The sequence below is a fragment of the Macrobrachium nipponense genome, chromosome 14 (assembly GCF_015104395.2).
Source record: "Macrobrachium nipponense isolate FS-2020 chromosome 14, ASM1510439v2, whole genome shotgun sequence".
NCBI classification, from domain to species: Eukaryota; Metazoa; Arthropoda; class Malacostraca; order Decapoda; family Palaemonidae; genus Macrobrachium; species Macrobrachium nipponense.
Window position 1 is genome coordinate 53,194,020 of NC_087207.1, and position 24,547 is coordinate 53,218,566.

The 24,547-nt window shown below is 37.4% G+C and overlaps 1 protein-coding gene across 4 annotated transcripts in view; it reads right to left on the bottom strand.

The window, feature by feature from the left end:
• LOC135226498 (myosin heavy chain, non-muscle-like) overlaps positions 1-22,235 on the bottom strand; it is a 22,504-nt gene extending 269 nt beyond the window's left edge. The window contains exons 1-16 of one of the 4 annotated variants that reach the window (XM_064266112.1): positions 22,176-22,235; positions 14,026-14,118; positions 13,495-13,657; positions 13,104-13,247; positions 12,734-12,840; positions 12,278-12,385; positions 11,746-11,906; positions 11,400-11,562; positions 10,748-11,027; positions 10,395-10,617; positions 7,084-10,243; positions 6,714-6,920; positions 6,371-6,526; positions 6,092-6,255; positions 2,614-2,748; positions 1-1,844 (exon numbers count right to left, since the gene is read on the bottom strand). The exon at positions 1-1,844 is cut by the window's left edge and continues 269 nt beyond it. In XM_064266112.1, coding sequence (XP_064122182.1) covers positions 1,715-1,844; positions 2,614-2,748; positions 6,092-6,255; positions 6,371-6,526; positions 6,714-6,920; positions 7,084-10,243; positions 10,395-10,617; positions 10,748-11,027; positions 11,400-11,562; positions 11,746-11,906; positions 12,278-12,385; positions 12,734-12,840; positions 13,104-13,247; positions 13,495-13,657; positions 14,026-14,118; positions 22,176-22,220 — 5,439 coding nt within the window. In that variant the 5' untranslated portion in view covers positions 22,221-22,235 and the 3' untranslated portion in view covers positions 1-1,714. Of the gene's footprint in view, positions 1,845-2,613; positions 2,749-3,113; positions 3,218-6,091; positions 6,256-6,370; positions 6,527-6,713; positions 6,921-7,083; positions 10,244-10,394; positions 10,618-10,747; positions 11,028-11,399; positions 11,563-11,745; positions 11,907-12,277; positions 12,386-12,733; positions 12,841-13,103; positions 13,248-13,494; positions 13,658-14,025; positions 14,119-22,175 lie in introns of all 4 variants that reach the window. The other 3 variants (XM_064266115.1, XM_064266116.1, XM_064266113.1) reach the window with 3 other exon arrangements.
• Positions 22,236-24,547: the final 2,312 nt, after the last annotated feature.

Consider the following 24,547-nt stretch of genomic DNA (forward strand, 5'->3'; position numbering starts at 1 on the left):
GTCCTTACATCCGTAACTCCAAATGAGGAATAAATGGTTTTTCCAAGACTGCTTCTCCACGTAGAGCATGCACTACATGGCCAGCAAGTCTCAAAAAGATTTGGCAACCTTCAAACTCTTGACTTACAAAGGCTTAAAACTTGCATTTTCAACCTTACCTAATCCTAATGCAAATCCTCAATATGCTTGACAGTTCACTGACAGGGTAATTCCAGGCCCTGACACTGCTGGTAAGCTATGATGTACCCTGCTTTTTATATAAAAGATAGCTCTATGTAAATCTGATACCTGATCATAGCTCTAACAAATGCATATCAAAAGAAAAAAGCACCTTGTATAAGCTTTTATACCTTGTCAAAAATTCAAATATCAATTTCTTATTGGCATCCTGTACACCCCAACACTTCCCAAATACCTTCCACACTACTGATATATAATCCTCTATCATTTTTCTTTTCTATGACTATAAGGCATTATCTCTACATATTTAAAAAACGGGGTCAACTTACAATGGTAAGTTACATTTTGCCGTGAGCAATGAAGTAGTCTAAGGTCACTTGTAAAAAGGTTTATAAGAATATGTGAGGATACAACCAGTCAAATACAACTACTCAAAGAATCATTAAATAATTAGGAATAAGGAATAAGCTCTATCATATAAAAGCTGGTACAGGATGTATAAGAAACTCTTCAATCAATGACTGGTTTGGCAACTATACAAGAAGAAAGAATACATAACAATAATAATAATAATTATATAGGCAGCTCTAACATTATCGTCTATTATTAAATCTATACAAATGTAGCAGGAATTGGAAGCCTAGGTTAGTTGATACAAAAATTATGAAATTCCATTTATTAAAAAAAAGAACATGCAACAGACGCATGTTTTTATGTATTGACGGCAAAGAGATTAACGTTGCCAAAGCCACCATAACTTGGCCCGCACAGCTGGCAACAAGTGGCAAATGTTAAAAAGACTGTGTGTCTGTGTGTGTGTATGTGTGTAAGTAAAACTTGCTTATAATTAAAAATTATTTTTTTTTGTATTTTCAAATTATCATTTTTTTACAATGGAAGTTATACCTCACACACATTAATTGCAACCCCTTACATATTTTTTTCTTATTTTCAAATCTACTGCTGCTTGGCAACAAATGGCCTTTATTTTACTGCCCTGTCAGAATTTCCAACAAACGTACTGGCTGCCTTTGAGACAGAACCAATTCTCTTGACAAAAACCTATCACAATATACACTGCTAACCAGTTGGAAACTATGAACACAGGGCAATTTTGTGCTTTTCTGAAACCATGAGACACTGCTGACGAGCTAATTGGGGGAGGGGGGTTTAAGTACATTTATGCCATTATGTAATGGATTTCATGGAATGTTAAATCAAGTCAACTTTATGGTCCACTCGCTAGGTCTGGTAAATATGGCAACTTAAGTATTTTTGTATCAATCCTAAATTAATTTACTTCAACTGAAGCTGTTAATTTACACAAGACATAAATAAAATAACTTCTAGGGACAACCAATTATAATTCCCTTCAAGAAAGTTTCAATCTGATAATAAATATAGCTTTTTTTTTTAATTTTTCAGAACTTTTATATGGACAATGTACGGTTAAGTTCTCTTGACAAACGAAACCATGTCCCTCAATACATGAGTGGGATTTTGGAGTCAACAGGCATTATTTCCTTGTGACACATCACTTTGTTGCGTCTTCCTCTCCGTCTATGGAATCGTCAGCATTCTGAGAATCGTCACTAGCAGCGGCAATTGATCCTCGCTTCACCCCGAATAATTCGAGGCGGGAACTGATTCCAGCACCACCCCGCCTGAAATATTAAGACTCGTGAAAATTTACCCAATGCAATAAAATTTTAAATCCTATTTTTAACACTTTTTAATTTTTCTGTTGTATTTAAATGTTAAATTCTTGGGTATTGCAAAATCTTACAGGTATGCAAATCCAAAAGAAAGGAAGAATTAGTAACATATTAAATAGATCTTCAAAAAATTCTCCATATTCATCAAAACTTTTTTCAAAATGCACAAAACAGGTTATGATGTGTGTAATAGGCCATCAAATTCTGATCACTGTGTCATGGCAGTGCAAAAGATCTATAAACGGGTGAGAGTGAGACACAGCATGCATAGACAATAAAAGGTTACTACTAACATGTGACCTTTCCGAGAGGAGTATCTGTAAGGAATAAGAAGGGCTGAGAAATAATGGACAGCCTTAAAATGTATCCATTATAACAATAAATAAAAACACTAGAGAAAAATATCCATGCAAAAAGTTGCAATTAAAATCAAGAAAAAATCATAAAAACATGGTGTATGCATGTATAATACTACTCTATACATACAAACATATAGAGTAATATAAATATACATACATACAGCACTGTAAGTATACAAAACAGGCATTCCACATAAATGGGACTTGGGGATTAGTGGGCAAACTTCTATTATGCATTAGTCTATTCAATTATACGTATATTTTGAAAATTTAACCGGCTACATTACTCTGATTCACTCCACACAATTTCAAAAGACACTTGTCACTACTCAAGCTAAATATGTCACTTAAGAACAAACTTCTCGTCTTCACTGCTACTGAAATCTTGAGTAACGTCTATGACGTTAGAGGTCGAAGCATTCTTCATGAGCTTGCACAAACCGCGATTTGATCTTTTGGTGATTTGATTTAAGATCTTTTCAGCCTCTGCTTGACTGCAGAAGCCACGAAGTAGAATGGAAAATTCATTAGTAAAACCACCATCTATTACCAGTAATAACTACTGTCATTGAAGTCCTTCAACAGAACTCCAAAAGTACTCTTCAAAGTACGTTAACAAAGACAAGACCAAAACTAGCAAGGAAGGGAGGATATAATATAGAGGGAAAATAATAAGCACCATCCCAATCAATTACTCCCTTACAAAAACTGTGTGTAAAATAAGATAACAGCTACATCTTCCATACAAAATAAAGGGGGTGCTAAACCATACGTTGTACAGATGTTGTACTCCCAAAATAAATAGAAAACGGAACAAAAAACCAAAAATAAACGTGATCTGTAAAGTTGAAAAGATTACCCAAGCAGACCTAGTCATCCTCGCCATCTTGTGAATTAGGAGAAGTAGAGTTGGCTACTGGTATGTGACGGTTACTCAGCATTCGACTACCCATTTTACTGTTGCTGTAATATATAACATTGGACACCCTGAACAAGACAGATTCTCAGAAGAGGAAAAAAAATGTGCTGAAAAAGCCATTGACACTTACGGCTCCAACCGTGGAAATGGTTAAGTGAATATTGAAAAATTCAAGTGTTAATAAAAGAACCACAGAACTCTAAAATGATTCAAGTGAAGGGAAATAAAATGTGCTTAAACTTAAGCCCCTTTTGACACCAAGAATCAGTATCTTGATTAACATGCCCCTTCACTCAGATCTTCATCAAGGACGATGAATAGGAAATGTTAATATCGGTGGACTGGTGCTTGTAACAACCCTAAACCTTAATTTGAAGTGTCATTAAAACTGGAATCCATAAAATAAGGAGTTTCGTTACCTATATATAGAAAGGTCAAGAGATTCAGATGTTAATTTTGTTTTGCTTGCTAATGTAGGGGTTAGCGAAGCTCATTATGTACAACAGCAGCCTTTAGTGGCCTTTTAGTCCTGTGAAATAAGTAAAACTCATACAGATCACCTTACACCAGTTCAGGAAAAGCAAAAGGTTAACCTTCAATCACAAAAAATTCTCATTCGGATTTCACAAATGACAAAAGCTATCAATATTGTGGGTTTATATGTCATATTAATTCTGCTAAGAAAATTATTTTCACTGTGAAAGAACTCAGAGTTGCTTAAAACTCATTATAAGCAGTTTAAATTCAAGGTATAGGAGTAATTTTAAGGTGTGCGAGAAAAAAAGTAAAAGAATGAGTGAAAGCTACTAGGAAAAAGTACCAAGTGCTTATGATGAATGTGATTTACAGTTTCAGCGTAAACTTAATTTTTAAAAAGTTTGTGTACATGGAACCTTAGAATAATAGTAAAGTACAAAAATGTGGCATGACAAAAAAAAAATCCAAGAAAAAACTTACTGGAACTTTATCTTCGTAAGTGGGTGACACCCACCAGTTTGCTATTATCCCACTAACAACATTCTTGCTTTTATTTAATAGTTCATTCACTATAAACTAATGAAGCTAATATTCTTCAACAAAAGCCAATTGCTTTCGAAATTCACCAAGCAAAACATCTTTAGTACAAAAGCATTTTGGTTTGTTGAAAGACTTACATAAGCAGATAAAAATTTAGGTATACATCAGTTATCAATTCTATTAAGAACTAAAAATATAAAGCACCTTTTATCAGAATCTACTTTTCACAAAGTTAAAATTTCTGCATGTCAACATTTGAGTAAAAAGGGAGTTTTTTCCTCCGCAGAAAAATCAAAACAAATCATATTTCTCACGAGCAACAAACTGGAGGAATGGAAGAAATAAACAGTATTTAACAATCCCACTTAAGGACAAAACTGATCCATCAAAATTAATATATCAGCAAAACATAATGCACCCTTGCAAAAAACTTTTGTCAGATGAGCAATACTAATATACAAATGGGAAATCTGCATTATAACAAAAAGGGGAGTTTATTAAAAAAGAACCAAAAAAAAAATCTGGCCTAGAATGTGCTAAGGATGCCAAGTAGCTAAACCATCCCTCACACAGTTGCAAACTGACCACAACTTCAGGCATAAAAAAATTATAGTTTATCAACTTCCATTCCCATACTTTTTAAAATCAACATCAATGGGGAAAAAAGCCTAGAAAAAAATATGCTTGACTCATATGCTCCCAGAGGTATAAGCTTGAGAAACAAAATGGTTTTAAAAAAATACTGAATATATCTAATGTTCAGATTTCAAAATAACAAATGACATTACAAATAACTGTTCTTATGGGAAAAGCAGTTAGCAGTTTTGGAATCAGTATATAAAAGGAAAATTTTTGCAAAGCCTGAAAAATACCCTTTTTTACTACTTCACCATTCAAGAAACCTGGTGCTCTCTATCTCCTTATAATCAATTACTATGCAATATAACAAAAGTTTGTCTACTGGCACTACCAAAATACCTATAATATAATCAGGCAGAAAAGCAAATCTCAGATATTTCTTTACAACAAGATTTGAAAAACTTTTCTGCACTGCACATAAATAACATTTGTAAATAATCATAATCTGGTTATTTTATGGAAAAAGAACTGATGTGCTCCCACATGGTTTCCAAAACTGTCAAAATTTAAAATTCAGTAATATTGCTTGCTTGCTAGAGGTCTGGCAATGGAAATTTAGTACACTAAACTATAAAATGTAACCTACTTCAGTTAAAAGTACCAAGCAAAGAAAGGTCCCCATTCACAATGGTTATGATATGCAGATTACCTAGTTTTCCCCCCAAAGTGATATCAATAGGTTTTCCGATTGCTTATTTGCAAAAATATTCATTGCACTCTGAATAGATCCAAAGCTGAGCCAAAACTTACTACAGGTTGTCAACACCTGGCAATAAACATTGCATTTCAATGCACAGTTTATAACACAATCTCAAAATCCTTGTAAGAGTTGCTCCTAATCTCTATCAATTTTCTTACAAACCCTGAAAGTAATAATAACCAAAACCCTAAAAAAATATATATATACATATATATATAAATACATATTTGAAACATGAAGGCCACCTTGCAAATAGTTAATGCCCTCACATGAGAGAGAGAGAGAGAGAGAGAGAGAGAGAGAGAGAGAGAGAGAGAGAGAGAGAGAGAGAGAGAGAGAGAGAGAGAGGAGACGAGAGAGAGAGAGAGAGAGAGACGAGAGAGAGAGAGAGAGAGAGAGAGAGAGAGAGAGAGAGAGAGACTTTAAAATTTCAATGTGGTACTTGCTTCACTATCTTAGGCCATTTAAGATACTTATTCCAAATATTTCCTTATCCTTTCCCATACAACTAACATGATCTCCGCAATGTTGGACACCAATTGAAGATAGTGTAATGCATTACCTGAGCTTGGTCTTCAAGGAAGAGATTTCTCTATTCTGAGCCTCTTGTGACTCCATCATATCTTCCACCTCTCTCTGAGCTTTACGACGTTGCATCTTCTCTTTTGATAATTCATCTTCAGTCTCCTCTACTGTGCGCTTCAGCTGTTTCACTCGGGCATTTGACTGATGGAAAGAATTTAAATGTTAAAATGCTAATCAACTCAAGGACTGCAAATCCTTTTACACACATTCTACGTAACCTATGTTATTAGAAAGTATAGTCCATGACACCCCATACCTTGTCTAATTGCTCCTTGTACTGGTCAGCATGTCTACGCTCATCCTCCACCTGCATGACCAATTCTTTCAGCTTCTTCTCTAGTTTACGGTTGGCCTTGGCCTGAGCAAGTCTATCACGAGCCTCAACTTCCAGTTGTTCTTCCAAGTTGGAAACCTGTACGGGAACAGTGAACAGATAAATAAAGCAGTCAAAAACCTATCAAATTATAAATCTAGTCTTTAAACCTCCCAAACAACCCATTAAATTATCTTGAAGGCAAAATGATCACATACAACAGACAAGAAAACTGAGTGATACAGAGATATTTAAGATAAATAATGTCACCTGAAAATACACAAACCTTTGATTCAAGAGCTGCGATGGTGGCCTTAGTCTTGGATCTAATTTCAACCTCGAGTTCTGCCAACTTTGCCTTTAGTTCCTTGTTCTGCCTTTCGAGCATGGATCGTTGTCCTTCCAATTTTACAACAGAAGACTTCTCTGTGCTTAAGTCGGCCTGAGTCTGTTCCATGGTAAGCTGGTTCTTCCTCATCTTGTCCATGAGAACCTGACAAATTCAATGTTTTATCAGTTTACAGTAAGCAACAGGGAAATTAAATTAGTAAAGTGAAAATCATGAGCTTTCAATACCTCATAACCTCCCCAGCCTTACAGAACCATCAAGCAACTCAACATAAAATTCAACAGCATTACTTAAGCAAATAACCTACCTCCACATTGCTCTGTTCCTCTTCCAACTCTTCTTCAAGTGATGAGATTCTAGCCTCTAGTCTCTTCTTCTCATCAGCACTCAATGTTGCCTTTGATGTGAACTGATTCAGTTCCTCTTGAAGTTCATCTCTTTCAGCCTCAGCATTCTTGCGTGCCCTTTCAGCAGAGCTAAGGTCTTCCTGGTACTGCAATAGTTCAGTTTCCATGGCCTTTAACTTTCTTTCCAACTCCTTGTACTGTGCAGACATTTCCTCACGAGACGCCCTACTTTCCTCAGCTTCACGCTGGTACTCCTTAACTTGGGCTCCTGCTCTCTTCAGCTGTTTCAGAGCATCATCTTTAAGTTTGCTGTTCATTTCCAGTTGTCCTTCCATATCCTTAAGGTCACCTTCAAGCTTCTTGCGGGCTGTAACAGCGGCAGTACGTTGCTTACGTTCCTCTTCTAACTCTGCCTCCAATTCTCTCAATTGCTTAAGGAGTCCACGCCGTTTCTCCTCTCCTTGTTCCTCTCTGGCATTAAGGTCTCTCTCAAACTGTGCCTTCATTGCCTGCATGTTCACTTCCAGTCTCAGTTTAGCATCCTCAGTTAACTGTAGCTCATCTTCAAGTTCTTCAATCTGAGTCTTCTGTTCAGCCAATTGGGATTCAAGGGCACGTTTGGCTTTCTCCAACTCATGGACATTTTTGTCAGCAGTGCCTCGAGTAGAAATTAAATCCTCAAGCTCTATCTGCAGTCTCTTCTTTCCAGTTTCCAAATCTTCGATGCGTTCCATGTACTCTTCCAATGTTCTGTTGAGAGAAAGTATTTTGGTTTCCTTTTCACGGGCTTCACGCTCTGCATTTTCCTTTTCTTGCTGGCAAAGTTCATAATTACTTTTTTCTTCACTTAGCATTTTGTCAAAGTTGCGCTGTTTCTTCTCTAATTCCACTACCTTAGCACGATTAGTATCAATGTCAACTTGAGCATCTTCCAACTCTGCTTGCAGCTTCCTCTTGCTCTTCTCCAATTTCTCATTAGCGGCTTCAACCTCTGAAAGACGGGCCCTTAGTTCTTCTAGCTCTTTCATCTGTCGTTTTCTGGTCTCTTCCAGTTGCACAGCATTGCCAGATTCTTCCTCAGCCTTTTTCTTTGCCTCGCTTAACTGGACCTGCAAAGTGGCAACCTGCTTTTCCAAGTTGCGCTTAAAACTTTCTTCTTCATCCAGGGCTTCTTGGAGATGATCCTTTTCCTGCTCTAAAGCACGCAAACGTGAATTGAGGTTCAATTTTTGTCTTGTTTCTTCCTCTAACAACCCCTGTGTTTCCTGTAGATGACCTTCCAGTGTCTTCAACTGGTTGTTTGCAGAAACTGCCTTAGAATCTGCTTCTTCCATGGCCACATTTGCTGCATTCAACTCCTGCTCCAATCTGGTTACACGTTCTTGGATATCTGTTTTATTGCGGTCAGACTCTGCAATTTTCTGTTGTAAATCTGAGATAATTGCTTCACATTGCTTCCTCTTCTTTTCGCTCTCCTGTCTACTAGCATTAACACCCTTCAATTCATTGGCCATGTCAGCATTCTCTGCTTCCAACTGATTCTTTACCTTGTCTAGAGCACTCTTTTGTTTCTTCAACTGATCTATCTCAACATTAAGATTCTCCAAGGCATTTGAATGTTTCTGGCGCAGTTCTCCAATCTGGTGTTCATGAAGGGATTGGTCATCCTCCAAGCTCTTCTTTAATGAAGCAAGCTCTTCCTCTCTCTTAGTACGTAGTTCCTGTTGGGCTGCTGTGGTATCTAATGAGTCCAATAGCTCATTCTTCAAGGCTTCTAGTTCCTCATTCAAATCTCTCTTTTGCTTCTCTGCCTTAGCCCTCAGATTACGTTCAGCATCGAGATCCTCCTGAAGTTCGTTTAACTGGGACTCCAACTCGCGCATACTCTTTTGAAGCTGTGATTTGGCAGCTGCTTCTTCATCTGATCTCATCATAGCTTGAGCAAGTTCCTCCTCACGTTTGGCAAGCTGAATCTGGACCTCATGAATTTGGTTCTTTTTCTCATTGATTTGTTCTTTCATGTCATTCAGGTCTGCCTCACATCTCCTCTTGGCACGTTCTAATTCTGATCTGCCCTGCTGCTCTTTCTTGATCTTGTCTTCTAATTCTGTTATCATGGACTCATGTTTGGCTTTCAACTTCATGAGATGCTTTGACTTTTCTTCCTCTTCAGCCAAAGTACTTGTAACATCAAGGGATCTTTCCTCCATCAATTTTTTTTCTTTCACAAGCTTCTGATGTGTGTCATCTAAAATAGCAAAGTCTTCCTCCAATTTCTTTATTTTACTGTCACACTGAACCTTCTCTAACTGGAGCTTCTGGCGAGCAGCCTCTTCCTCTTCTAATTGTTCTTCTAAGTCTTGAATCTGCAACTGCAGTTTCTTTTTCTCAGATGTGAGACTAGTTGAGCGCTCCTCCTCCTCTTCTAATCTAGTTTCCATATCATGGAGAATGTCCTCAAGCTCTTGTTTGCGAGCCAACAAACGTGCACGCATTTCTTCTGCTTCTGCACATAGCTCAGTTTCAGCTTGCAACTGCTCAGCAAGAACATTTTTCTCTTGCAAAGCCTGTAAGAATTTGTTTTCTATCTCAACAGTGTTTTTCTTCTGAGATTCGAGAACACTTTGGACCATTTTAAGTTCCTCTTCTTTCTGTACCAGTTTTTCTTCCTGCTTAGTCACCTGAAGGAGAGGCTTGACCTTTGTGTACAAACGCCACCATTGCCAGTTACGAAGCTTAAGGTAAGCAGCACAGTTCCTCTGGATGATCCTAATAGCATTGAGCTGCTGAATCCTCTTCTGGTAATTCTTACGTGCCAACATACCTCTGCAGTAAGCCTGGAACTGAACAATGAGATCAGTCATCTTGATATCCCTTTCTTCTTCCAAGGATGCCAACACACCAGCCCTCAGGAAGATCTTGCTCTGCCCAATACGGTACAAGTTGGGTTCCAACTCCAAGGCTTGAATCATCATCTCGCAGGCCTTTTTACCATCCATAAAACCTTTGGGAATGACATTGGGAGTGAGAAGTTCGTACCGTTGTCGGAATTCTTGGAATGGAATACGGTTGGGGAACCCTTGTCTGCAGATTCTGATTCCTTCTAGCACACCATTGCACCTGAAAAAAATCAATAAAGACTTGACAACTATTTCATTAGTTTGAACACTTTACTCTCACTAGTGATACAAATATTCAGGCATTATAGATAAAAGTTGCTGAAATAAAGCACCGATACTACCATGAATATAAAATACCAAATTTACTTTACCTGAGCTGATCCAAGACTAAGCCTGCTTCTATCTTGCCTGCACGCTTGTCATGGTTGGGAATTATACAACGTACAAAGTTGGGATTGGTGTTTCGGAGTGTAACCATAAGTTTTGTCAGCTGCTCTTTGTAGAGCTGACTTACAGTACGGAACATGCCCTTCCTTGTACGAGCACCAAACTGACTGTCACCCATTGCTTGCTGTGCCATACCCACAATCTCGGCTGAAATATTAGATCAATTAAAAATCTCACCTCAATACATACACACTTAACTCGTTCCAGTGAGAAAACATGTACTTTTGACATTCCAAATCACTGTATTTTTAATGAAACCATGCTTAAATTCCCTTACCATCTTTCCAAATTTGCACCATGAAGGGGTCCTGCGATGTCTGGAGCAAGGATACAATGTTTTCGTTGAGAGGATCCATGTTCTTCATCAGCCACTGGTGACCAGAGTAGTCTACCTTGCCAGCATAGTGGACAACAGCAAAATCTGCCTTGTCACGAAACTCACTCTTACAGAACTTTGGATGTACAGAATGTGAGGTGTTCAGTTTGTCAATAAAGGTCTTGTCAGTGGCTTTTGGGAACCAACATTCTTCATCCAGCAATGCTAGGATACCCATGGGCTGAAAGAATGAAAAATAATAATCAATGCTACATTACACACAAAGCAAGATAAGCATTCATCATGTAAATTCACTGGTAAAAAAATTACTTTCCAATACTAGACTAATTAAATAGTAACCATTCCTAGCACTTGTTTTGAGTGACTACCATTTAGATTGCACCACATTTTTGCTTTCTTTTCTCTTTTAAACAGCCTTGTCTTCATTTAGTTTCCCTTTAATTGGATAAAGTAACTTCTAAACAATATACTACGTACTTTAATACAAAGTTAATACAAAGATTAGTTTCCTTTCCTGCACTTCATATATGGTTTCCTTTTCTACACTTTTTATAATATCAAAACATCTGACTGAACTCTTTTTAAATATTACCTTCTCAATTAGGTCAATGGTGGGCTGGAGATCAAGTCCAAAATCGATGAACTTCCATTCAATACCTTCACGCTGATATTCTTCTTGTTCCAAAATAAACATGGTGTGATTGAAGAGCTGCTGAAGCTTCTCATTGGTGTAATTGATGCACAACTGCTCGAAGCTGCAAACAAAAACAACACATTACAGAAATGTACAAAAGTATTTGGCATACGTATACTATAACAAAGTTGAATAGTAAACCTACTTCTTTCTTGATGCAATTACTTTTATGTCAACTAAAGTTGGCCTAATTCAGTAACCATCTACAGACTACTTATAAATTCCAAAGGGACCAACATCGTACCTGTTCATGGCAAAGATTTCGAAACCAGCTATATCCAAAATTCCGATAAACGACGCTCCCTGGCGCTTCGTACGATCTAGTGATCTGTTGATACGCATGACAATCCACTTGAACAGACGCTCGTACAGAGCCTTGGCGATGGCCTCCACTGCAAACTCGCACTGAAAATTAAAGGATACAAATTAGTCAAATTTAATGTCATCTTTCCCTTTTGTATAAAGCATTACGTGCAGCTGTAACGACGACTTTACAATAATGCGTAGATAACTGGAACTGGTACATAAAAATTATGATACAGGCCAATCACTGGGACCTTTTGAGGTCATTCAGCACTGAAAATGACAGTTGAAACAGTTGTTAGAAGGGTGAAATGTGAAATGTTAAGATGGAAGAATATGAATGGAGGCACGGATGGTATAAGGAATGAGAGAGGCTGCAGCTGATGGTCAAAGGGCCGCTGCAAAGAACCTCAAGTAATTCCTACAGTGCACCATGCCAACACTACTCTAGGGGATGTATTAACAATGCCTACCTGTTCCTTGTTCTGTGCCTTGGTGACTGTCTCCCGACCTACTTTAATTCTTGGCTTCAAAAATCCTCTTACCATCTCTGTTACATTCAGTCCGAGCAAGTGAGCAACCTGTCAATATGAAATAAAAATCAAATAAGAACTGAAGTCATACCCGAGTTTTCAACCCTACTTAATTTATTCATAACTTTGCCTAAGTACATTTTATGAAGTACTGAATATATTTATACTTAAATTTAAGTTTTGAATTTAGGATGTATTCTTAATTGGTTGACTTTAATAATTAGTACAGCTTTAATTTAACCTAAACGGAAGTTTGTTGTTAATTTCAATTTACATTCCTCAAACTTAAGTTTCACTTTCATAATTGCACTGTTATAATTAAAACAGTAAATTAAAAATTAACACCATACTGTAATGCCAGTTGGATAACAACACCCAAACATCATTAATCAATACCTGCTGGGCAACTGTGTTGTCTGGGAGGGTGGCTTGATCATTGCTGCGTTCCTGCTTGAACACCATGTTTCCGAACATGAGCACAGCAGACACAGTTCTAAATACGGCTGTAAAATAAACTCTCAATGAACCTCAAAATCATTATAATTTAAAGTTACAGATAACCCTTAAAGGAGACCTGCTTGTAAGCTTAGATCTTGACCATACCTAAAGAAAAAGGAGTGAGCAAAGTTATGGAAAGCAATGTATATTTCACATACTACAACAAACCTCAAAACTATTAAATCCACAGCTTCATTACACTTCTTACTCATCAGACAAATTAAAACATGAGAAACGAGAATGATGGAGCATGGGGAAGAAAACTTACAGTTGATATCATCATTATTCATGCCCATGATCTGCATAGCTTTCACTGTGGCCTGGAACTCTGCAACTTCATCAACTCCGGGCATGGGTATCTTCCCATGTGTCAGGAAGTTGTAATGCCTGGGATCCTCCAGAATAAAGTCCTCTGAAAAATTTGAAAGTGGGTTTAAAGATAAACCACAGACATACCAATGTATCATCAGGAAACTTTATTCTTCAGCTTACCACTACTGAATATTCAGAATTTGAATTCTAAAACATACCCGAGACATACTAATATCTTTGGAGAAACTGACAAAATGAATGTGGGTACACAATTACAAGCTCCCACTTTCATTAAACATTTTTTACAGTGTTTTGAATCCAATTAATGCAATGTAAGAAGAACCTACTCTTTTGTTGTGCGGTGGCTCCTGCCAGTAACTGATAGAATATGTGGAATGTACGCTCCTCTTGTGCTTGGCGAATAGCACGAGACTTCTCCAGCAGGTAAGTCTCAATATTCGCTCCAGCGATGTATCCAGAGTTGTCGAAGTTGATTCTGATAAATTTACCCTGTAAAATTGAAGTGCAATTTTTTATCAACAAAAAGAACTTCATTATAGATAAACTAGAAAAATTTGAGTGGGAAAATTTGATTTGACTATTAATGGCACAGAGCAACAACGAAGAGTTTACGCATTCAAACATCTACACTAAATTACCTGAAAACATCACCTCTTTCTGCAAGGTAATGATTTTCCTACAAAAGGAAAACATACATTGTAAAAATTAAATTAGACTTTTAAATGCGAATTTTCACAAATTACGAGGCAATAACCATTAAATAAGAAAATTGCTGAAACTACAGTTTCAGAAAGTCGTACAAAATGAATAAATGAACACTTTCACGAAAGTGCCCTTTCCTCCAAAACAATACTTACAAATCTAGAGGAATTATCATTTTTGACTGTCTTGGCGTTACCAAAGGATTCGAGGATGGGGTTTGCCTGCAAGAGCTGTGCTTCCAGTTCACCCTGCAAATACGATAAGAAAAATTATTTCTCCAAAAAAGTTGCAACTTCAACTATAACCATAATTTAATTCTACCAATAGATAACTGAGAATCAGTGTCTTTGCAGGAAGAAAAAAAAGTTGCTTTACATCTTACCTTCTGTAACTCTTCCAAGCTAAAGACTATAGTGAAACTTCAATAAACCCAAAATACTTTGGGCTAAAAGCTACAGCCTACATCAAAAGATATGTCTGGAACCAAACATCAACTGAATGACAGTTTTGATTAGAAAAATGTAAATATATATACATCTGACTTTTTACACAATCCCAAAGGCAATATACAAACCCGGAAATATCCCAGACACTAGTAACTAGTAAACAGGTAGTGATAAGGGCTGACAAACAATACAATTACCAACAACACAATAGTCTGCACAAAATCTAACATTTTTCAAGACTAACATTCTGGTTTCGTTTTTCACGTTACAATTACTTAACCAACACTGTTACTTAAAACAAAATGAGTTGTAGATAAATTCAACTCGCTTTAACCATAGTACATCAATTTGGAATTAGGTCAGGGATAAGTGAATAAAAATTCAAACTTAAAAGATATTTGGATGCACAATCTCTTTAAAAGGAAATTAAAAAAAAAACCCTGTTCTTGTAAAGGGTATGGAAAACTATACACCAAGTGCCAAGTTGCATTACAGAAGCAATGTAACATCCTACAGCAATCTACATTTACTGTGCAGACTTTACATTTTCCAAAACTACTAGGGGAAAAAAAAACTACATTCCTGTTTACAATGAGGTTCATTTTTTTTCACATCACTGTTACAGAACCACATTCAAGGGTGACTTGGTCATTATAGAGGTTAACTTTAAAACAAGTGACAAATGAAACGTCAGAAATAGGAGTCCCCTGCCATGGGGTGTTCTCCTTGCAATGCAGTGGTTACTTCAAGCATTGAGAAAAAAAATATTTAGTTTTTCTTGGGGTTTGCCCACATGATGAATACTCTTTAGTCAGAAATCTGTGCATCACCTTCAACTTTCATCTCTAATTAAAACGTTGTAAGTACATGACAAACCTTGTACAGTATAGCATTTTGCGAACACAAGATCTTGACAGGTAATTTTAAAAGTACTCTCACTCATCCAAGAGACAATCTCTTGCTGCCTTGGTAAAACAGGAGTTCATCACATTAGTGATTAGAGGAAAAAAAACAACTCTTGAGAATACATATCCACCCAATGAGACAAGGGGGGAGTGCCTCATCGAGCTGATACTCTAAAGCAAGCACTCACCGTGTGGATAAAGCAAAAAAGAAAAAAAAACTGCACACACACTTCAAAAAAAGCAGCTACGGGTCATGCGAGTTAGTCAGCGCACACACTTCCTTACCGCTATGTTCTGCACACACAGCAGCAGAAAACAGCAGTTGGCACCACCAGCAGCGAGGCAACAACAGCAGCATCAACAGCAGAAGATGAAGGGGAAATATATCACAGATAATTAAAAAAAAAAAATTCTACCACCTGTGGAGAGTTCCTCCATTCAACAGTCCTCAAGAAATAAAGGATTTTACTATTTTCTTTTATTAAAAGGGGCCCTCGGAGTTAGGACGCACAGTTTTCTCTCCTCCACCACTGGCCTCCGTGACCGTAAACCCCCAAAAGAATGATCATGCATGTGTTTATCTATGGGTCCTGGACACACTTTAATCACCCAAGCACCAAAGCAATCACTCAAAAAGGGGCAAATAAAATATTTATTAAAGAGGAAAGTCATTTAATACAATACTATGTATGCTGACTTGAGCATTAAGCCATGCCATTCACTGATGAATAAGAAATTTAAGAACATGATACCAATTCCTCACGACTGTCAACTGCAGGATATAACAGGAGGCAATTTATGAATATAATATATTTTAAAGGGACATTTAAGGTGCTTCAGAATTATATATAATTAAAAAACTGGCGACAGACAATTCATACAAACTTATCTTCCATTACGCTACTAATTTTAAACATTTCCACTTGGCAATACAGTACTACTTCTACCCTGATGTTCGATGGATTAAAGTGTCTCCAGGAGAGAATTTTTTATTATATAACCACAAGACTATAAACCAAGTGTTTAGTAACTGGGTTTCAATACTTCTGATCTAGATCTATCAGTCATTTACAAGTTGTAAAGTAACTGCTGTGGTTAAATCTAAATTGTAATCAGATCTGTCAAAATATTTACAAGAGTAACTTGAGAACCAGGTCAAACTATGTTAGTAATATCTAAGAACTACCAACAGATCATGAAATAAAGATGAAATGACGTAACTAAAGCCAGAAATGGCATACGTACATCCTAACAATAACAATATACGCAGTGCGGATACTGAGCAAGACAGGCGAGTGACCAAAAACAAAGGAACAAAGGACCAATTAATTAATAACATAGCAAAGCTACTTTTTATTACCATTGTAAAATGGCCTGTATCTTGTATCTAAGGTGAAGGCATGTGACTAAAGTCAGGATATTTAGTCAATTTAGATACATCAAAAAAATTTCCTTTAAAATGGAAAAACTATGACGACAGCCAGTAACATATTCCCTCATATGACTATGTAATACTTTTCCTGATAATGGTACCTCTATGGGTTTAACTATTCAGGTCAGCGTTTCAATCTTTTCTCTTCTCACAACAGCCTACAATATTCACATTATCCAACTTTTCTTTTGAGAGCTTTTCAAAAAATTTTATATTTCAAAAAATTTTATATTTCAAAAATTACAATTCACACTTTCTTACCACACCCCCCGTGATCAAGCCACACGAACCCAACTTCATTTTAATTCTAGTGCCAACTGTACAGATGTCCAAGTTATTAATCATGCCCTTGGTATTTTGACTTTTAATAGGTTTCAGAATTCTTCAAAAAACCTTTATTTAAACCATTGGATGTTGTGAATTAAGATTTCAATAAACCGCAGTAATTAGAAATGTTAATATACTCCATCTTTGTGAAAGGTTCTGCCTTCTTAGTTCTTTTGTTCTTCCTTATTAATCTAAAACTCATCCTTTATTCATTTAAAATTCACAAAAATAACTATAAAGAAATTTCCAACGTTGATCTAACATTTCATTTCTGCACCATTGACCTGACCAACATCAATACATTTCAAGTATCACCAGCAGCACATTTTTCAAAGTTCTTCTCTCCATTCGACCTAATTTCTTTACCGCTGTCACCAAATGGTCATCTGAATGAGCAAGACATTAAATACATACAGGGAATACCTGCCCTATTTGGCCTTACTACAGAAGCTCAAGTGTAGTTCCAGTATCACAACTTTTCTCTTACAAGTTTTAAGCTTAACCCAGATCAAGCACAAAGTACACTAGGAGGAAAAGTGAAAGACGTGGAATAAGCTTCAGGGCAGATATCCACAAAAGCAACCATATGGAAATTCACCAATTATCTCCCACCCCCCCTTAAAATATAGTATCTTAATTCTCGTTTTGCCTGAAAAATTTCTAATTTCATATCTAAAAGTAAACTAGAAAAAGGCTTCCATTCTACCAATACCAGAGAGAGAGAGAGAGAGAGAGAGAGAGAGAGAGAGAGAGAGAGAGAGAGAGAGCCCATCCTATTTTTCAAAAGCTTTTAAACCACACACTCTGCCTTAATTCAATAACTACGGCATAACAACAACCTGGTTTAATCTTTACACAAGCTCAAAGTAACCTCTACTCTCTAGAGGTTATCTTTTATTTCTATCTTCTCGACAACCATCTGTAGTACTTGCAAAAGAGGCTTACTATCTGAACTATTGATTTCTGTTTAATAGTCATAAAAACATATTGCCAAAGACCAGTTGCAATGTTTTCTCTCAACTTTTTTTTTTTTCATTGAGTAACCTCGAGCTATTTCACAAGGCTGTAAATTTGAAGATGGTCAGAGCTGAACTATAATTATTTCTTTTATGTTTGTTACCGAGAACTTAAAAAAAAAACTACTCATTATCTACGAGCAGATATATTTGTTTATGTTTTAGAACAGTCTAGTGTTGGCCGAGTCAATGTGCAGATGAAAGTTTCATTTACTGAAGAATGCGTCTTTTCTTCTCCCATCGCATTTATTCCACTACTTTATTCCACTACGCACAAAACCTGTCCTGCCGTAATCTCCCCATCCATCTTCCGACCTCTCCTCTGAAAAACAGATCCCGCAACTTCTCTCTCTAACACCACCCACCTCCCATCCCAAACGGACGTGGCCTTCCACCCCCATCCAGCTATTTCTCTATCTGTTATTAACCTCTACTCCCTTCCCCCCCCTAAAACCACCCGTCTTTCACCCAGCCTCCTCCTCCTCCTCCTCCCTCCTTTCTTAACTTCTAATAACCACCTGTTCTCGGAAATGTCATTGCAAGCAGAGTCTTCATTTCCCAAGTAGCAGGCCTATGCATCGAGGTCGTTTGTGACTCTTAACTCGACTGACCATCATCGTTAGGTGGCATGTGTCACGACGGGACCCATTTGGGGTCAACAGGTGTTCGCAGTGTGATGAGTCACCTCGGCCAGAGAGAGAGAGAGAGAGAGAGAAGAGTGAGAGGGAGAGTGGCGAGCGTTTGAGTGAGGTCGTATAGCAGCAGACTGCGACGACGTCGACGACGTGCTATACCTTCCAGAGATGCTTTTGCTTATGCTGCTGCTGTTGCCACTGCGAGTCCTGTCCTTTTTGGCTTCTTTAGGAGAAATAGAAATAATGTCCGTTCTCCTCAGTGCCCTCCTTCAGGAGCACTTCCAGCTGGCATGTTTACTCCCAGACGACATGACGACATACCAACGCAAAGTTAGAAAACTTGGGGAAGGAGGAGTACAGCTTCCGAGTGGTATTTGGCACGGGTACCCACGATGGGGCAATCGCCTCTTTCTCTCTACTGATTAATGCGGCATTCGCCTGGATGGTGTGACCTATTCCTTGACCTGCGTGGGGCTCTTAACCTAAATCTGGAACTATGTATATGTTCCAGCCAAACAACACGTGGAATTCACCTCCATTTGTAACTTAGAGTTTCTCCCCTGCGACGGTTTCTGCATTTTAAATCAAAGGCCAATTTGACACTTTCATCAACATTAAAATGGCGTCAATGTCACCTTCAAGGTTGCGTTCATGTATATTTTCACACTTTCCTTTTAACAAAAATTTAAAAAATCAATATGCTGAGGATTATCTTGTGCAAAAGAAAGCGACAGTTTCTGCCACTTGTGGAATCTTGTAATCTTGTACGAGGCGTTATTTGGTTAAATACGTTCCCAATAGAGCAGAGGTTTTCAGCTCAAGACTGACGTTTGGGGATTATTAAATTGTAACTAGAACGGAGGTTATTACTCCTGATTTCCTCTGGGCATTACATATGCATCAAGTGCATGTTCTAATTTTATTATTATTATCAAGTCCATGTTCAGACTACTTTTCTTAAGAGTTTTAGTTCAATATTCTTATATGATCACTGTTTGTTTGTGTGTTTGTACGGTGTTTTTACGTTGCATGGAACCAGTGGTTATTCAGCAACGGGACCAACGGTTGGCGTGACTTCCGAACCACGTCGAGAGTGAACTTCTATCACCAGAAATGCACATCTCTTGACTCCGCAGTAGAATGCCCGAGAATTGAACTCGCGGCCACCGAGGTGGCAGGAAAAGACCAAACCAATCACGCTACAGAGGTCTCTCTTTATAATGACTATGGCTATAATCTACCTATCTTAATTATGGTATGTTGTCCAACTGACCATCATTCAGTTCAGTTATTTTTTTTTTCTTTTTTTGTCTGTGATACTTGGCCCTTCCTGCCATTAAGTCTCATAATGAAGTACCTTTGATTTTTTGCTGGTCTTCAAGTGCTTCTTGTAGCTTTCCACTCTAGATTGATTATATAATTAAGGGCACGTGGTTCTGGGATTCTTCTTCCAGTATATTTGTTAAAATATTCATCTTTGGCTCTATTGATCTGTTCAAAAACGCAAATCCAATAAGTATGGCGATGACTTAAAAAATAGACTTTTTCCTTTTACTCAAGACATCCTTTCGTCACGAAGACCTCAAATACGGTCATATGCTAGTTTACCATTCAAGAGCTTTTTATTCTTCACCTTTCCTTTGGGGTACATGCCCGAGTCCATGACGCCAGTAAGGGCACTTCCGCCTCTTTCCTGCCCGGACACATACCCAACTGATGACACACTCACAGCACACCTATGACCCTTCCTAAAAAAAAAAAATAAAAAAAAAGGAGTGATGGGGGCACTCTTCCCGGCCACACCCACGGGGTACACCCCCTCTCCCGGACCAACCCGCGATCTACCTAGCCACACCCAGAGGTAACTCTGCCTCACCTCACAAACAGTTCCAAACCCAAGGAAGGGGACTAACCCCCCAACCTCACAAACAGTTTCAAACCCAAGGAAGGGGACTAACACCCCCCCCCCCAAAAAAAAAAAAAAAAAAAAAAAAAAAAAAAAAAAAAAAAAAAAAAAAAAAAAAAAAAAAAAAAAAAAAAAACACCCTGATGGTGACATGACCCCAGCCACCAGCTTTTCCCTTCCAGATAGCAACAATAACCGGTTCCGAGTGCGTACTGACACACACGCACACAATGCTCATGCCTACCACCACTGACTTGCTCTGCCGACAACCACGTATTAATAACAATTAATATTTCTAGGGCATCGGTCAATACCCAGGCATGACTTCTTGTCAATGACTTTTTTTTTTTTTTTTTTTTTTTTTTTTTTTTTGGCAGTCATTTTTATAGGGGCTTTTTCGATTGTCAATCATCTCTTAATAAAAGTTTTCTTTCCATCCAATTTCTTAATTACGATTCATTTTCATACTAAATGAAAGAATTTTTTTATTGAAGCTCATTACCACACACTTATTTCCTTCGATATCAATTACAATATTGAATCCTTATTTATTTCTAGTCATCATCAATCATTTCTATAATTATTTTAAAGAGCTGAGGATTTCCCTGGGAAAATAGGGTTCACATCATATAACTATTATTAACAGGAATAGTAATGAATCATTGCATCATCCAACTTAGTAAATCAATGGACACCTCTGGCAACTCTCAATGGAACTCATGACAACTCTAATAAAAGGGCGTGGCTTAATTCTTGAGTTGAACACGCCTGCCTTTGCATTTTGACCAAATCCAGAGGCTCATCATAACCTTCGACGAATTTCAACCAAGACTGAGACACCATTTGGTAACATGCGAGGAAAATAAAACTCGTGAAATTATAAAGAAAAAAAAAAATGAAATTATGAATGAAAACTTTAAAAAGAACATTATTCTTACCCTTGTCGCTGGAACTTCAAAGTCGACGCATTTTATATTTTGTTAATGTTTTAAAAGCTTAAAATTCTAACATCTATTTTAATCCCTATCAGTGAGGATTAATGGCTAAAATACGAAGGAAGCAAGAGGAAAAAGACAAAATATCAAGAACGAATAAAAAACTAAAACCCAAAAGGACATTCGCAATTGTTAACGCTAAAAAGCTCATTGTCAAAATGATTCAAAGATGCATTCCAGACACGACACAGAAAAAGTCCTGGAGGCTGGCGCATGATATAAAAAAAATTGAAGACATTAAAAAAAATGTAGATCTCTTCAAAGCATTACATCAAGGCCAGAGCAGAGTAAAATAACATACGGCAATCACGACCAATCTCGAAAAGGAACGACAATGTCACAACTAACACAGAAAAATGACATATAAAAACATGTATATGAACTAAACAGGCCATATCCCGGGGAAACAAAAAAAAAAAAGTATGTGGAGGTTAATATATATATATATAACAAAAAGACATATATGAGTAACCACTAGTGTAGTAAGTGTGTTAATGGTGAGTGTGGCGACTATTAATAAGATTTTAAAAGACTAATTTCTAATGTGGTTTAGATTAATTCCAATTTCTTTTTATTTATACTGTATATAGAGACAAGAGGGGACTTTGGGACATATCTCTTCAAGGATGTGTGGTTGGCCTACCTTGTAGTCATGGGCAACCTGCAATGGTGAGACAAAAAAAAACATGTGGTCACAATAATACAGGAAAAGGGCCTATGATGCCTCTTCCCTAGGAAACGCCAATAGTTTATAAAAAAAAAAAAAAAACAGGGAAGAATGATTATTGTTTCTTACAATACTGATGCGTGATGCCTACAAAAGGGGGTTGATTTGAAAGCATTAAGTTCACCACAGCAAAAGCATAAAAAGAGGCAGCTGGAATGGGCATGTCAATCATGTATATTCAGGATAACCTTCATTTGTCCTAATCCACTGAATGGAGAAGTTTCACCTAAACACTCTTAAAACAATAGATATATCTCGAACAGGCATGACAATCACGTTATGCTAAAAAGTGTAACCTTCATTTTTCCTGACCCAATGAAAGCAATTTCACCTAAGCACTTTTTTTTATTGTAGATACACTTGGGCCAGCTGCGATAAACATGTCAAGTATTCCTTTACAACCTGGCAAGAGACCTGCATAATAAATCCTAAGGAGATCGTCTTACTCACATTGCATATTTAATAGTGCGCTCTCCACGCGACAATCGAGATGCTCCCAGGAGCATCTTGATGGCGTGGATGCTGGGCCCTACATACCAGAATATAACTTTCACATTAATTTTAATAAACACATGGTGGAAAACATTCCTAAAATCTATAGAAGATTCCAGCTATTCCTTTTACCGATCCAGTAAACGGTGCCACTTACTGATCCAGTAAACAGTGCCATTTACCGATCCAGTAAACACTGCCGCTTACCGATCCAGTAAATAGTGCCATTTTCTGATCCAGTAAACAGAGCCTACTGACACTTACTGATCCAGTTAACAGTACCATTTACCAATTCAGTAAATAGTACCATTTACAGATTCAGTAAACGCAGCAACAATGACCATTTTAAAATATAATTCAAGGATGACCTTTTCAAAGGTCATGTTTGGGTTAGTCTTCATGCAACACTACGTCAATTCTACTAAACATTCTAATAATAGTATATTCAACTACTGACGACTTTACATTGGTAATGGTAATAAATGTTAAATTCAAAATCCCAAGTCATTCATATATTTACATAGCCTCCTATAATTCTTATAATTAAAATCTGTTTATAAGACGTTAAGAGTAATACACCATTAAGTTGAGAAAACTCAACACCAGAAACCATATTAAAACTTCAAGAAACTTCGATGGCACAATCTCGAATGGGATACTACGTATACATTAGATACAAAATCCGCATTTTCATTCAATCAAGAGCTCTCGTTACGAATTACTTCTGAATTAAATCTTTTTACTTTTATATTCAAGGTCTTTGTACCTTCAAAATTCCTCGCCCATAAAGTCTCTCTGTGGCAAAACAGAGTTACCCCATTACCGAGATATACAAAAATATTCCACGACCCAGTTTGTCTAGAAAGCATAATTGACAAATCGAATCTCAGACTCTGCTTCACGTAAATTGAAGGCTTGAGAATTGAACACTCAGGGGAATGAGAAAAGATGCCTCAACAAATAAAACTATCTTGAGAAAAATATAAATTTGTTTGGCGATTTATTAAAGAAAAAAAAAAAATTCGAGGACTCCCCAAGACAAAAGAATCCCTGTGAATTATAGTCTTAACTTTCAAAAATAAAAAATCTTTCAATAATAAGAAAAATAATATTTAAGTCTAATTCTAAAAGTGCGCAGACGCCGAAAGGTAATTTTTAGAGAGAGAGAGAGAGAGAGAGAGAGAGAGAGAGAGAGAGAGAGAGAGAGAGAGAGAGAGAAAACACACATCTTTGACAACCTGAGAGGAAAAATTGAAAGCTGACCTATCCTGACATCGACGACGATCACATACATCAATAAGCAAACTTTATCCCCCCCCCCCCCCCCCAACACAGTTCTTTACCCTACAAGCCCTTATTAGCATAATTCGTGACAAGACTACTACCTCAATGGCTGGCGGCGGATGTCTACATAGTACAGTTGTTCTCTTCGATCGTGACTTGGCTTTTTTCTTTTTCTTTTTTTCGGGGCGCGTCCAGACAACGAAGTCCCGAGTCGCCTCTTCCGAAGATCGGAGCGTATATTACGTACGGATGTTGTGCGTAACTTATTTTTCATAGGGTTTCTTCTCAAGTTAGGTCAATTTTCTCGAAACTAGAAATTCCGCATTCTCTCTCTCTCTCTCTCTCTCTCTCTCTCTCTCTCTCTCTCTCTCTCTCTCTCTCTCTCTCTCTCCCCGATCAGGCGTAAATCGTTTTTCTGGCTGAAGCTACCACAAACGACTACTGTATCTGCCCTCCCAGACCTGAACCATCTATCAAGGTGGTAGATATCGTGACAGTGGCGCCACAATTGG